The following is a 14,377-nucleotide window of genomic DNA, read 5'->3' as shown; positions in this document are numbered from 1 at the left end:
CCGATTCCGGAGCGACATCCTCCATCTCCGTCTCTGTGTCAGGGACCGTTTCTGGCTCAAAGGACTCCGGCTCTGCGGTGACCCGAGCCGGAGGGCCACCCGGTCCAACCGCACTCACTACTGCTGGAGTAGTAATAGTAGCAGCAGCCTTCTGCGCCGCAAGCTCCTGTGCCGCAAGAATTTCCCGCGACGGACTCCCCACCGAAAGCTTGCCCCTACTCATCCGCATATCCACGGGAGCAGTGCGTTTCCTAATGGGCACGCGCCGCTCCGATTCGCGTTTCTTTCGTTCGATCGTCGGAGGGAGGATAGAATCGTAGTTTTTGAGAAGGTCAATAAGGAACACTGCGACGGAGGTCAAACGTCATTGATGTCAATGATATTAGTGTGAGAGACATACACGTTGGGTGACGATCTTGAATGGAAAGTTCTGTCTCGACTTTGGGTCGAATAATCGCTGTGCGCAGTGGTTAGGAGGAATAAAGTAAATCCAAATGGCGGACGTCAGAACACTCACTTCTGCCAACCGACAACGCTAACTTCGCAATGTACATATCATCATCCTCTTCTGTACTGGTCGTGTCGATGAGTCTGCAATTACGAAAAGAATGCGGTAAGCACGCCGGGAACGACGATGGTTCCATTATACGAGATTTGCACTCACTTGCGCAAATGTGTGACTATGGTGTCGAGGACGAAGAGGCTGACTTTTGGAACGCGCAGCAAAGCAGCTTGTAAATCCTGTACATGTTGCTGTTCTGACGTCTCGTCGTCGAGTTTGGTGGACCCAACTATCGACCACATCCCAATCACGGTCAAGCACCTTACACGTACGGAACAAGGCAGACATACCAGTCGGATACAACTTCCTAATTTCGTCCCAGCCCTCCCATAACATTAGAGGCGGATCGAGTTCAAGCGCCCAGAGCTTCACACATCCCGCCAGAATAGGTGCGTCGAATCTAGAAAGCATCTCTTGTGAGAAAGGCTGATCCGGTGGAATGGCATTCAAGCTTTCGCGAAGATGGTGGAGGGCTGGGAGTGGGACATCATATATCCATGATTTCCGTCTCTCTGCATGACATCATGTCAGTTCGTGAGTGAAGAGAGCAGGATCATGAAAGAAAGGACATAACCGTCATCATTAGGGAGATTCCCATATGCATATCTTAACGCATCCAAAAGCGCAGTAAGTACAGGAGGAATATAATCTTTCTTCTCCTCGCCGGAAGTGAGCGCAGACCAGCCGCCTTCGGCCCACTTGCGAAGATCAATACCGAAAACGACATCCGATTCATCATGTGCGACGGATTCGTACAATTTGGGAACAGGTCGGAATGGGCCCGTACGGTATTGTTCAATAAGCGCTGTCAAATCCGATTCGGGCTGGTAAGTCGTAATGAATGTTGCGGAACGCTCTAGAGTCGGTTCGAGAGCTTTAGGCAGATTGGCCAGCGTTCCTTGGTATTGGTGGAGAACTATATGCGGTTCCGATGGAATGGATCAGCAAACATCGCATGTACACAGGACTCAGAAGAAACACTGACCAGTTTTCACAGCCCTCAAACGTTCCGCCTCGCCTCTCTGAAGCGTCTTCAACACTTCCTCAATTCGCTCCTCCAAACCCAATCGTTGCCTATCCAACTTGCGCACCGCAACGCGATACATCTTGTCAGCCTCCTCCGCCTCCTGGCGTAACCTCACGTATGCAGGCTCGTTCTGGGAAGTTGCGTTCAAAGCCTTGGTCACAACGTTTACCAAATTATTGGACCGCTTTATTATATTATCCGCGATCTGGCTTCGTTTCGGTGGGTTGACAGTCTCTGGAGCCTTGCCCTCCAGATCGAATGCCTTAAAAATAAATCATAAAATTCAAGCATTCGTTTGGATCAAGGAGCGGACGAAGGCTTACCTTGGGTCTAAATTGATAATAACTATCATCCGCATGTTCGAATTCGTTGCCAAATTCTCCAACACGACGCAGCAAGCCCTCACGCTCAGTTAACTCCTTCGCAGCGTCTTCCGCAATATCGAGGTTCCCTTCAAACGTAGGAACATTCTTGTTGAGCCATTCTACAAACTCAGCACCGGTGAAGCAATCTGGGTATTCGCCGAGAAGAGGGAACCGCACGGGCCTAAGGGGCATTTCAGCCGCAGCGCGGGTGAGTAAAGTCGATAAAGCCGAAGGCGGGAATGAAACCCCGGCCATTATGATCGAGACTGGGTTAGTTGAGGGCTGCGGTGGCAATGATGTGTCCAGCTTGGCAGGTGGCAACGGAGGGGACATCGGAGGTGGTGAGGACAGTTCCGTGGCCTTTCCTTTGCCTTTGTCCACCTTCGGGAATTCTTTCTCCCCTTCGGTGACGTCTGTGCCGGCGTCAGATTCGTTCGTGGCGGAGCTGATAGACCCTGCGGCTCTGCGTTGAATTTCTTTAAGGCGCTGTGTAATTCGTTCGGAAACAGTTGCGGAGCGTTGGGGCGTGCGTGTTGTATCGCGAGGCGCAAGGTGTGGAGATGTTGTGTAGTGGTCGCTCACATCATTTCCCGGTGCGAACCGCGCTCTGAAGGTAGCGTGTTGAGCAAACGGAGATGATGAACAAGAAATAAAACGCACTCATCCTCAGCTTCGTCTGCTTTACGGGTTTTGGTTAGATATGAGTTTTTCAATTTGATAACCTACAAGTTGGCGACGAAGTGTCAGAATAGGGATTACCCGTGAGCAGGGTGTGCAAACCTCTTTCTGTGCATCCTCATAAGCGTGCACCCAGTTGTGTAACACTTTGCTTTTACTAGACGACAGTTGTTCCTGAATTCATCGATGTGAGCACGCACATATTCGTTACCGCATACATCACCGGCATGCGATACCATACCTTGTACGTCTGAGCCCACCTATTGAACGGTTCCGCAACGAGGGCTTGAAGGTCGTTTGCAATTTCTTTGTGAACTTTACCTTGGGCAACCGATTCGTCCTGCAAGCCGCGGAATGTCATGAGCAGTGACGCGCCGTCATCCCTGTTAAAGCCGGTGCCTGAAATAGGGTTTGTCAACGGTTACGTTGGGAGTTAAGGGTGGCAGACGTACCTGGTGAGCCGATGGTTGGTGGGTTGAGTAGAGCATTGGCAATCTGGTTCTCTGCCTGAGCACGAGCCTGTGTGGAGTTGCACCATGGTCAGTACGAGTGAAGAGAGCGAACGGCAGAAGAAGGAAGCCGTCTCACCAAAATAAAAGTGATTATTTCGTCGTTCTCAGCGATGCCCTGTCGCAACCAGTCAAAAGAGGGCAAGAACAATATGAACCGGGGGTGGGCACACCTGTTCCAGTTTGCCATATAACACTTCGAGACCCTTGCGATAGTCTTGGGTCCAAAACGAATTGGCGAAAGTTAAAGGCAGCGATATGACTGCCATGATTCAGATGAAAGTATGTGTCTTTGTTCGAACACGAGGTGTTCCGGCGGGTTAGAGGGTTTTCACCGTGCTCAACGGATTTAGCGTTGTCGGGGCTGTGCCGGTTCCTAGTTCAAGTATCTCTCTGCACACCACTGAACACCCCGCTCAGTAGCCAGTGTCAGTTGCGACGGTTGTGTCCTGTCCGTGGCATTGACGCCGACGGGTGTTTCCGAGCTTTTTACGGTCGCGGCTCCGCAAAGATCCTGGCTGTCTTAACAACGCAAGATCTGGAACATTTTCCACCAAGAACTCAGAACAAGAAAAGTGACTTTTGATTCCGAACACGGGCTGCTCTTCAGCCGTCCTCGCCTTTGGCACCAACGGATAGGTCTCGGAGCGGTGTTGATGCCGACACTAGTTGTTCCTGGATTTGCATGCAAGACATTACATACCTGTTGAGCCCACTGGTTCCCAGTAGTGTGAACTTGGCTGGCCTTGGAACTGTGCTTATGTGTCTATTTGTATCTGAACACCTGCAGGGTTACATATCTGCACCTCCCTACTTGTGCATTATGTGGAAGTTGCTGTCAGTGCCCATGTTGGTCTGTTAATGTGTCGAGGTGTCATAATGTTAGCCCTCTGGGTGCCCCCGGATGCAGGTGGCTGGGAACATTTAGAAAATATCTCTAGTATGGTTACATCTGTCACTGGTACTCTATATACAGAAAATATGTCCCATCAGTCCAGATTCTACAGAAAATATGTCCCATCAGTATGGAATATACAGAAAATATGGTCTATCAGTTCAGAATTACACAAATTCTTGGCAGATTGCAGTGTGAATGATTCACACTACAAAGGATACCTTTCTGTGAGCAGGATTATGTTGGGTAGTAGATTTCATAGCTGGGGGAAGGGGTGAGATGTTGTTAGATGGATACATGGAAAATGTCTTACAAGTTGTTGATGATGATGTGAAGGATAGGTGGGATGCATAATGAGATGGAGCCACAGACATGTCCACTGAGAGCCCAGACAGCATCTACAATACCCAAGCAGTAGAACATGGTGACAGGCAGAGTGCTGTGATGGGGGACAGTCATGAAGTTGAGTGATATAGCCAGCCATTGTCATTTAGTGATCTTACTCAACTTCTGCAAACAAAGGGTGCATGGAGGGTTTCTTTGCATGTATGAAATGGAACCCTTGCAATTTGTATTTGAAGAGGGCTAGCATGTGGCTGGGGGTGAGGGTGCAGCTGTGGAGGCTGGTGGTATTGATTAGTGCATGGTGATGGAGGGTGAGGGTAGGGTACACACAGAACAGGGAGTCAGCAGTGAAGAAATTCATGACAACAGTAGAGTGGAATTGAAAGATGGGAGAGAGGGCAGATGATGTTTTTGACACTACAATGTTGATGTGTTTTGGCCTGTTCTTGAAGGTGGTGACAGTGAAGATGGTGGAAGGGGAGTAGTTGTTGTGGTTAGTGTGGCCTTCACATACAATGTTATAGTGATGCTTGCATAGAAGGTTGTAGAGTTGTGGTTGGCTGTTATATGGGATGTTGTCACACACCAAAGGTGTTTGGTGACTTGGACATGGACAATGCTGATGAATGGAGATGAAAGACTAGAGCCCTAATGTGAAGAAAGATAGCCAGGAACATTGGCAGTCATCCTTCACACAAGAACAAGTCATCAGTGCCAAAGAAAAGAGAAGGAAGCAGGTTAAGTGCCTATAAAAATTCTTAGTGCCCATGTACAGCATTCTGGTTTCTGACATATCTCCCCCATTTCTGCAGATACTGATGCATTCCCACACTTGCTTATAGTGCTCAGCCATGTGATCCTACCTTCCAAAATTGGGAAAGATCCTCATACTCCACATGTTTCTACAGCACTCCCTCCAACAGATGCTCATTTCACTAATTCTTCTGATATGGCCACCTCTACATCAATCATCTCACTTGTCCCCTTTGCTAGGGACCATGGCTATGTATATTTATCAGGGATTCCTACTAGCTTCTGTCCTGAAGCATCCTGGTACATCCCATCCTTGTCTGCCCCCTCTCAGCCCATCCAGTTTGGACAGTGTGTTCTTTTTGTCAGTATGACCTCCAGGAGGACATTCTTTGGTTGCCTCAGGTCTGTCATTTGGTTAGAAAGGTCTTATGTGGATGTTTCAGTCTCTCCAGTCCAAGAAGCATATGGATCCTTCCTCCCTGCTCCCTGCAATGTCTTCATACCAGTCTTGTCCATCGTTCTTCCAAAATTGCAACAGCTACAGTATAATCTACTGTTCTCCACTCCCTGATCACATCCATGATGAGTATGATGCACATTTTGCCCTCTTGTTGCAAGATACAGTAGAAGACACTCCCCCTGCATCCTCTCTTCCAACAGAGTCTCATTCATGAAGTTTTATTTGCTTCACTGAGAGGACAGTTGGGGGGAAAGTTGCAATCCCCTATGCTCCTGTCACCCCACAGACCCCCAAGGCTTGACCCCCTTTTGGTACCTGACACCTGCCATCCCCTTTTGGATGTACTATATTGGCATCAGATCAGCACTGCCTCTCTGTCATCCCACCTTGGCCTAGAAGCAATTCCTTTGAGATGTGACATGCACAGCCTCCCCCTAATGTGATTCCAGTGCACTTTCTCAGCTTCTGACATTGCTTGACTCATATTTTGAAATTCTGACTATCCTTGACTCACCTATTGCAAATACTTACCAAGCTTTTGACTTTGCTTACTGATTCTTCACCTTTTGGCTTACTTATCCTTACCAATGCTCAACAATGCTTTCTAAGTTGATTACCCACTGCTTACATTCCTTACTTATCAGTTACCAACCACTTACCAAGTGTTTACACCTTGTTTTCCACAGGCAATGCCCCTGTACTGTATATAAATCACTGTACTTAGGTAGAAAAAAAAAGAGACATCAGAGAGCCCCTCTTGCTCACCTTTCATCATCTCTCAGAAATTCATTCATCAGCTTTGTTAGTTGAGACTTTATTAAGGGTCTAACTATTGTCTACTTTGCCTATTGTTGTCTATCATCAATATACTTCACTCCAAGTCCTCCCTAAGCTCAGAACAGCTTAGGACATCAAATTAAGTCATCATCCATCCTTCTGTAGGCTGACAGCAGTCTACCCTATTGCATCCTCTCACATTCTTGCTCCCTCTTCATCAGGAGCACCCCCAACCCTCAGTGCTCATCTTTGAGTGTTGTAACTTGCAAAAACCCACCTGAACAAGAGCTTCCACCATCTAGATACCACATAGGCACACCACCACTTGCTTTCTTTGTCTTTTGTGTTGGTTTTGGTTGGTTTACACCACTGAACCTCACTTTGACTCACAATGTATATGTCAAGGTCAGAAGATGACCAATTGCATGAGTTGGTGGGTAGTAACATCCAAAGGGCAGTGGATCCTGACACAACAGCATTGCATGCAGAGAGCATGTTGAAGAGATGTGCTGTGCAAGGGAAGAAGGGGCTGCAGATCATGTTGAGGCAGTGGTTCAGATAGTGTCTGACATGCTTGGCATTGGTGGTGGATGTTGATGTGAGGCCAGCAAGTCTTTTATATCACAGTACTTGAGCATGAGTTGTAAGAGATTGGCATTGCTGTGGAGTGGGAACTCAGATGTCAGTTGATGGAGGGGGGGCATTGTGTGTGTTGCCATGAGATGGTGTTGGTTAGCAATTTATGTTGAAAACAGTGGTGAGGTCATTCTGTGGTATAGGGGGTGAGGTCAGGGGGCAGTCACTTAGAATCTAGAAATGGTTGTTGGAAATACATTGGTTTTGGTGCAGTACAGAGATTGTTTGAGGCACATTTTATTTTAGCAGAGTTTGTATGATGTTGGCAAGGGACAACACAGGGCAGTTGGGAAGAATCCAGAAAAAAAAGTCTAGTTCAGAGATTGTCAATTCCAATAAGTGAAGGTGAGTGAACAAGGATGGTCTGTTAATGACAAGAATGTCTATGTGGATGGGAAATGTTGGGAAGGGCCTCAATTGTGGTTGGGATTCCCCAAGTAAGGAAACTGGTTATTTAACCTGTGGTGGGATCAGACAAAGTCAACAGAGGATGGTAGGATGGGGAAATACATGAGAAGGGCCTCTAGTATGTGATGGAGGTCATTCTTGCACCAAATGTGAATGGGCAGGCTGTGGTAGTTAATGTGGATAAAGAGATATGAAGCTTGAGAGTGGAGATGTTGATGGCAGTGATGGTCAAAGAGGATGTGGAAGTGGAAGTTGTTGATGTAGATGTCAGTTTCAGAAAGAGTGTAGTTGACAGGGAAAATGTTGCTTTGGACCAGAATTTCAATGTCATTGTTGAGATGCTTAAAAGTTATGACCCATTGTCCACTGTTTTCATTTGCTGAGTAGAGAAATGCGAGGATAGATGCCATTCTTGTGGATTGCACAGGGGGGGAGGTGGGGGGAGGGCAGTGGAGGATGTCACAGCTCTTGTCTATTTATACTCTATGATGCATGTGGCCAATGGAAGAATGATGAGGTCAGAGTGGGAGATGATGGAGATGCTGGTGAGCAACACCAAAGGAAGGATTGATTGAGAGTCTTTGGATGATTGATTGGTGGTTAGGTGAAATTATGGTACCCTAGATTTCTAGTCTGTGTCACAACCATGCATTTATCCTAAGTCCCCACTCACTCTGCACCCTACTCTGCTGGTCATTCCACTCACTCTGCACCAACTCTGCCCATCCTCTGTTGTTTGCAAGTCTTCTCCACCCTGACTACTGTTGGACTTGGTATCAGCCTACTGTCAGACCATGCAGACCATCTTCTGGTGGGTCATGTGGCCCTTACCAGTCCAGCTTTTGGACTTCTCCTTGACAGCATGTGGTCAGGTACTCTGCAGTGTGTGCACCTCATGGTTCAGCACCTGGACTGTTTCTTCTTTAGGATGTTCTGTGTTACCCATTTCTGTGTCCTCTGTCTACCCTTCATTCATTGTCTAGGAGGTTTTACTTGAAATTTTATGAGTCTCCATATGTCAGTTCCGATTCTGATTACTGTACCTCCATAGTAGTATAAAAGCATGTACAGTACTCTGCTGTTCTTTAGTATGAATATCACCTAAGTTCCTACTCCATGCCTCTCCATCTTCTGTCTGTTGGAGTTCTCTCCAATTTTCTGTCTGGTCTCTACCTCTGAAATATGAGGGCTGAGATCATGCAAGAGGGTAGTGTGTCAAGTCCAGGCCTACTCTGACCAACTCTGACACTAAGCAAGGGCTGGGGAGAGGTTTGGAAGCAAGTCTGACAGAAGGAACTGAACTCTGACTGGCAGAGTGTTGGCAGGAATGAAGTCTGCTGAGATAAAGGTGGAGTGGAGTGAGGGTGTCAGGTTTAGCTTGTGTGCTACCCCCTTGCATGATCTCAGCCCTCATATTTCAGAGGGAGAGTACAGACAGATAGACAGAGGTAACTCTGACAGACAGAAGACAGAGACAGAGGGAGTAGGAATTAAGTTGATATTTGTACTGAGGAACAGTGGAGTATGGTACATGCTTTTATACTACTATGGAGGTACAGTAATTGGAATTGGAACTGACATATGGAGACCCAGAGATTTTCAAGTATAACTTCCTAGACAACAAATGAAGGGTAGATGGAGGACATACAAATGGGTAACATAGAACATCCAGAAAAGGAAACAGTCCAGGTGCTGGACCATGCAGTGTGCACACTGCAGAGTACCTGACTGTGCACTGTCAGGGAGGAGTCCAAAGGTAGTCACATGACCCCTCAGAGAACAGTCCATTTGGTCTGGTAGGAGAGCAACACAAGTCTGACAGCCATCAGAGCAGAGATGGTTTGCAACTGACAGAAGTTGGGTGGAGTTGGTGTGGAGTGAGTGAATGACCAGTGGAAGAGGGTGCAGAGTGAGTAAGGACTTAGAGTGAACACATGGTTATGACAGTGCCCCCCCCTTAGGGCCTGAACCCCTGAAGGCCACATGTATGGGATGGGATCAACATGAGTTGATCATTTGAGATTATTTTGATGCCTCAAGGATGATGGCTTTAGCCATGGCAGAGCTTCATCAGAGTTTGAAGTACCACTTAAAAAACATGTGTCAGGGTACTGAACCTTTGTCCTTTCCTCCCATCACCATGCCTTCCCAGCACCAGAGCAAAACCCCCCAACCAACCCCTGGTCACATCCATGACTATTCCCAAGTCATGGATGAAGAGCTGGTCATCCTGACTGATGACTCCACTGACACTGAGTGAGAGAAGTCTGTGGAGAAGGTGCACCAATGAGAGGAGGCCAAGTGGAGGGAGAAAGAGCATGAGGCAGAGCACAAGGCCAAGCATGAGGAGGCCAAGAGGCAGAAGGTGGAAGAGGAGAGACTGGAGGCAGAGCAGAGGAAGAGAGTGGAGGAGGAAGAGGAGGCTCGAAGGAAGAAGGCAGCAGAGGAGGAGGCAGAAAGACAGAGGCAGAGGGCCCAGGCTTGGCAGGATGAGGCCATGCAGAGGTGAGTAGCAGACTACTGCAAATCAGGCAGAGCTGACTTATACTTTTATTTTATTTTGACCTTATTTTATTTCAGGTTAAGTGGGGTGGTGTACAATGTTAACACTGCCCAGAAGGTCCCTGGGGCCTCAGTGGTGGTTACTGAGACCAGGAGAGCCCCCTGCACTCGCTGTATAGCAAGTCTGACAGTGGGGCAGTGTGGGCTGGGGCAAGGCAAGACCAGGGCCTGCATGCCCTGCCACAAGAAGAAGAAGATATGCAGCTGGATGTGGGAAGAGGTGGTGGTGGGGCCTTCATGGGAGAGAGCAGGGACAGGAGGTTCCCAAGGGGAGAGGAAGAAGAGGTTGTGAGGGAAGGGGAAGGAGAGAGCAACAGAGACAGAGGAAGTGGATGATGAGCAGGAGGTAGGCAGTGTAGACAAGGAGGAGCCAGAGACACCACATGAGGGACCCTCAGGAGCAGGGGTCTCTTCCTGGTGGGTGGAGTGGGAGTGGGAGCAGCAGCAGCAGGTTGTGGAGAGGTATGTGGAGGCACATGAGAGGGCTGTGACAGCCTTCAAGAGGATGGCAAGAGCAGCAGAGTGGATGGCAGAGGCTGCAGAGTGGACAGCCAATGAGTGGGGGCTGTACTGCAAGTGGGTGGAATGGGTGGAGATGAGGAGGAGGGAGGACATGCATGAGGAAGTGGATGAGGGTGTGGAGGGGGATAATGAGGAAGAGGAAGAAGTTGGAGGAGAGCAGGAGGGTGGAGAAGAACAGGAGGGTGGTGGAGAACAAGTGATGGAAGAGTAGGGTAGTTTTCTTTTTTTTTCTTTTTTTTTTTTTTTTGTATATTTTGTACTACTACAAAACAGACCTGTGACATTTCTTGTGATTCTGAGAAGTGAAGCAGATAAGCAGAGAAAATTCTAAAGTACTTAAGGTAGTTTGATAAGGGGTGGAGTTGGCCTGCAGAGGAAGGTTATGTGGGCAGAGTACTATGGTGGAGGTTGATATGGGCCAGGTTTGTGCAGATAGTGTTCATGGAAAGCAGAGACTATGTCAGAAGTGTAATCCAGCTCAGTTGCAAGCAACCAAGAGGTTTCTTTGTTGGTGTTCTTGTAACCAGCCCAGCGGACTAGATACAAGAGTTGACAGTGGCAGTGACAGCAGTCCACCTTAGAGTTGAGTATCTCTGACACTTCATACTCAAGGTCACCATTGACATCTACTGGCAGAGGCAGAGGTTGTTGTTGACTTGGGAGAGGGTTAGCTGCTGTGGCTTCCAGTTGTGAGACATGGAAGACCAGATGTATGGAGCACATAGAGTCAGGGAGCTTAAGGGTGATGGAGTGCATACCTGGCCTGGCCAAGATGGTGAATGGGCCTAAGTACTTTTTGGAGAGTTTTTCTGAAGGACGAGTGGAGCAGAAGTACTTGGCTTTGATGTAGGCCTGTTCTCTGACCTTGAACTCAGGTGGAGGTATGTGTTTGGCATCTGCTGGGCCCTGGTAGTGCTGCTGAGCAGTGGACATTTCAGAGCGGAGGAAGTCATGAAGGGCAGAGAGCTTGATGACATAGTTGTGAGCCCTTGGAGAGGTGAAGTTCTGGTCAGGGACCACAGACAGGTTTGGATGATATCCCTTGTTAGTGAAGAAAGGAGAATCTCCAGTTGTCACACTTGGCATTGTGAGTCAAAGTGTGGTTCAGTGGTGAAAACCAACCAAAACCAACACAAAAGACAAAAAGAGTGAGTGGTGGTGTGCCTATGCAGTACCTAGATGGTAGAACCTGTTCTTTGGGAGGGTTTTTGTGAGCTACAACACTCAAAGATGAGTGCTGAGGGTTGGGGGTGCTCCTGATGAAGAAGGAGCAGGAATGCAAGAGAATGCAATAGGGTAGACTGCTGTCAGCCTACAGAAGGATGGATGACAACTTAATTCAATGTCCTAAGCTGCACTGAGCTTGGGGAGGGCTTGGAGTGAAGTATATTGATGATAGACAAGGATAAGCAAAGTAGATGATAGTTAGACCCTTAATAAAGTCTCAACTATTGAAGCTGCTGAATGAATTACTGAGTGATGATAAAGTGTGAGCAAGAGGGGCTCTCTGACATCTTCTTTTTTTATTATTATCTAAGTACAGTGATTTATATACAGTACAGGGGTGTTGCCCTTGGAAAACAAGGTGCAAACACTTGGTAAGTGATTGGTAACTGATGAGTAAGGAATGTAAGTGATGGGTAATTGTCTTGGAAAGCATTGGTAAGCATTGGTAAGGATTAGCAAGCCAAAAAGCAAAGAATCAGTAAGCAAAGTCAAAAGATTGGTAAGTATTAGCAATAGGTGAGTCAAAGACAGTCAGAATGTCAAAGTATGAGTCAAGTAATGTCAGGAACTGAGAAAGTGCACTGGAATCACATTAGGGGGAGGCTGTGCATGTCACATCTCAAAGAGATCACTTCTAGGCCAAGGTGGGATGACAGAGAGGCAGTGCTGATCTGATGCTGATATAGTACATCCAAAAGTGGACAGGGTGAGTCAGATGTCAACAGGGGTCAAGCTTTGGGGGTCTGTGGGGTGACAGGAGCATAGGGGATCACAACTTTCCCCCCCAAACCATCCTCTCAGTGAAGCAAATAAAAACTTCATGAATGAGGCTCTGTTGGAAGAGAGGATGAAGGGGGAGCATCTTCTGCTGTATCTTGCAACAAGGAGGCAAGATGTGCATCATACTCATCATGGATGCAATCAGGGAGAGTGGAGAACAGTAGATTATACTGTAGCTGTCACAATCTTGGAAGAATGATGGACGAGACTGGTATGAAGACATTGCAGGGAGCAGGGAGGAAGGATCCATATGCTTCTTGGACTGGAGAGACTGAAATGACCACATAAGACCTTTCCAAGCAAATGACAGACCTGAGGCAACCAAAGAACGTCCTCCTAGAGGTCATACTGATGAAAAGAACATGCTGTCCAAGCTGGATGGGCTGAGAGGGCACAGATGAGGGTGGGATGTACCAGGATGCTTCAGGACAGAAGCTGGTAGGAACTCCTGGTAGATATATGTAGCCATGGTCCCTAGCAAAGGGGACAAGTGAAATGATTGATGTAGAGGCAGCCATATCAGAAGAAGTTAGTGAAATGAGTGTCTTTTGGAGGGAGTGCTGTAGAAACATGTGGATTGCACAAATCCTTTCCAATTTTGGAAGGTAAGATCATGTGGCTGAGCACTATAAGCAAGTGTGGGAATGGTCTTGGTATCTGCAGAAATGGTGGAGATATGTCAAAAACCAGAATGCTGTACACAGGTGCTTAAGAATTTTAGCCAGTGCTTAACTTGCTCCCTTTCTTTTTCTCTGGCACTGATGACTTGTTCTTGTGTGAGGGATGACTGCTGACATTCCTGGCTGTCCTTCTTCACATGAGGGCTATGGTCTTCATCTCCATTCATCAGCTGTATCCATGTCCACCTCACCAAACACCTTTGGTGTGTGACAGCATGTTGTTGAAAGCAAACTCCACTAGAGGTAACAGCTTGGCCCAATTGTCTTGTTGGTAGTTACAGTAGACATGAAGGTACTGCTCAAGGGTCTGGTTTGTTTGCTTGGTCTGGCCATCACCTTCTGGGTGGTAACCCAAAGTGAAGTGAAGATGCATATCCAGGGCCTTTCCTAGAGAGTGGAAGAAGTGTGAGACAAACTCAGGACCTCTGTCAGAGGTGACATTAGCTGGTACTCCATGCTTGGAGAAGACATGGGTAAGGAAGAGCTTAGTGAGTTTGGTGGAGGTGATGGAGTTGTGGGTGGGGATGAACACTGCTTGTTTTGAGAGGCAGTCCACCACCACAAGTATGGCAGAGTAGCCATTGGAGTTGGGGAGGTGTTCAATGAAGTCCATGGAGATGGAGTTCCAAGGTCTCTCTGGGATGGGGAGTTGCTTCAGTAGACCATAGGGGCAGTGCTGCAGAGTTTTGCTCTGTCCACAGGCAGTGTAGGACCTGACATATTCTTTCATGTTGGAGTGGAGGTTGGGCCACACATAGTCCCTGCAGATGAGTTCTAGGGTGCAGTTTTACCTGAAATGGCCTGCTAGAGGATGGTCATGCTTGAACTGAAGCACTCAAAAGCAGAGGTCATCAATGTCAGGGACAAAGATGCAACTGTCAAGGTGGAGTAGACTGTCAGAGTCCAGGGACCACTGAGGCTTAGTCAGAGTTGGAAGATGGCTGGCTGAGTCAGGGTCAGATGGTAGGGCAGAGATGATGTCAGAGTGCAAACACTCAACATTGAAGACCATGGCAGTGTGGAGCACAGGTGCCATGAGGGTAGTGGTATGGAGGGATGACATGAGTTGCTCCTGTGTAAACATAGGGCAGAGATTGTGAGGATTTACCTGCATGTAGTCCCTACCCCCCCCCTTGGGTAGATGTCCCAATGGCATGTAAGTGCATCAGGTTTGGCTCCCAGGTGGCCAGA

The 14,377-nt window shown here is 47.8% G+C and overlaps 2 protein-coding genes across 2 annotated transcripts; both read right to left on the bottom strand.

The window, feature by feature from the left end:
* Positions 1–46: 46 nt before the first annotated feature.
* On the bottom strand, positions 47–3,410 carry F5J12DRAFT_682879 (uncharacterized protein; the record flags this gene model as incomplete). The annotated part of the gene is made up of 14 exons (XM_051740274.1): positions 47–345; positions 401–457; positions 518–591; positions 665–791; positions 853–1,074; positions 1,137–1,478; positions 1,548–1,851; positions 1,913–2,561; positions 2,615–2,676; positions 2,735–2,806; positions 2,874–3,031; positions 3,085–3,151; positions 3,221–3,259; positions 3,315–3,410. Coding segments are annotated over 14 exons (2,568 nt in total), but the record flags the coding sequence as incomplete, so codon positions are not given.
* A 1,125-nt stretch (positions 3,411–4,535) lies between these two features.
* F5J12DRAFT_728579 (uncharacterized protein) lies at positions 4,536–4,811 on the bottom strand (the record flags this gene model as incomplete). Its single annotated transcript, XM_051741894.1, has 1 exon — positions 4,536–4,811. A coding segment is annotated over one exon (276 nt), but the record flags the coding sequence as incomplete, so codon positions are not given.
* Positions 4,812–14,377: the final 9,566 nt, after the last annotated feature.

The sequence above is a fragment of the Pisolithus orientalis genome, assembly GCF_024613125.1.
Source record: "Pisolithus orientalis strain OTSU chromosome Unknown F5J12scaffold_88, whole genome shotgun sequence".
NCBI classification, from domain to species: Eukaryota; Fungi; Basidiomycota; class Agaricomycetes; order Boletales; family Pisolithaceae; genus Pisolithus; species Pisolithus orientalis.
The sequence above is the reverse complement of the archived record's forward strand: the minus strand, read 5'-3'. Positions and strand labels throughout refer to the sequence as shown.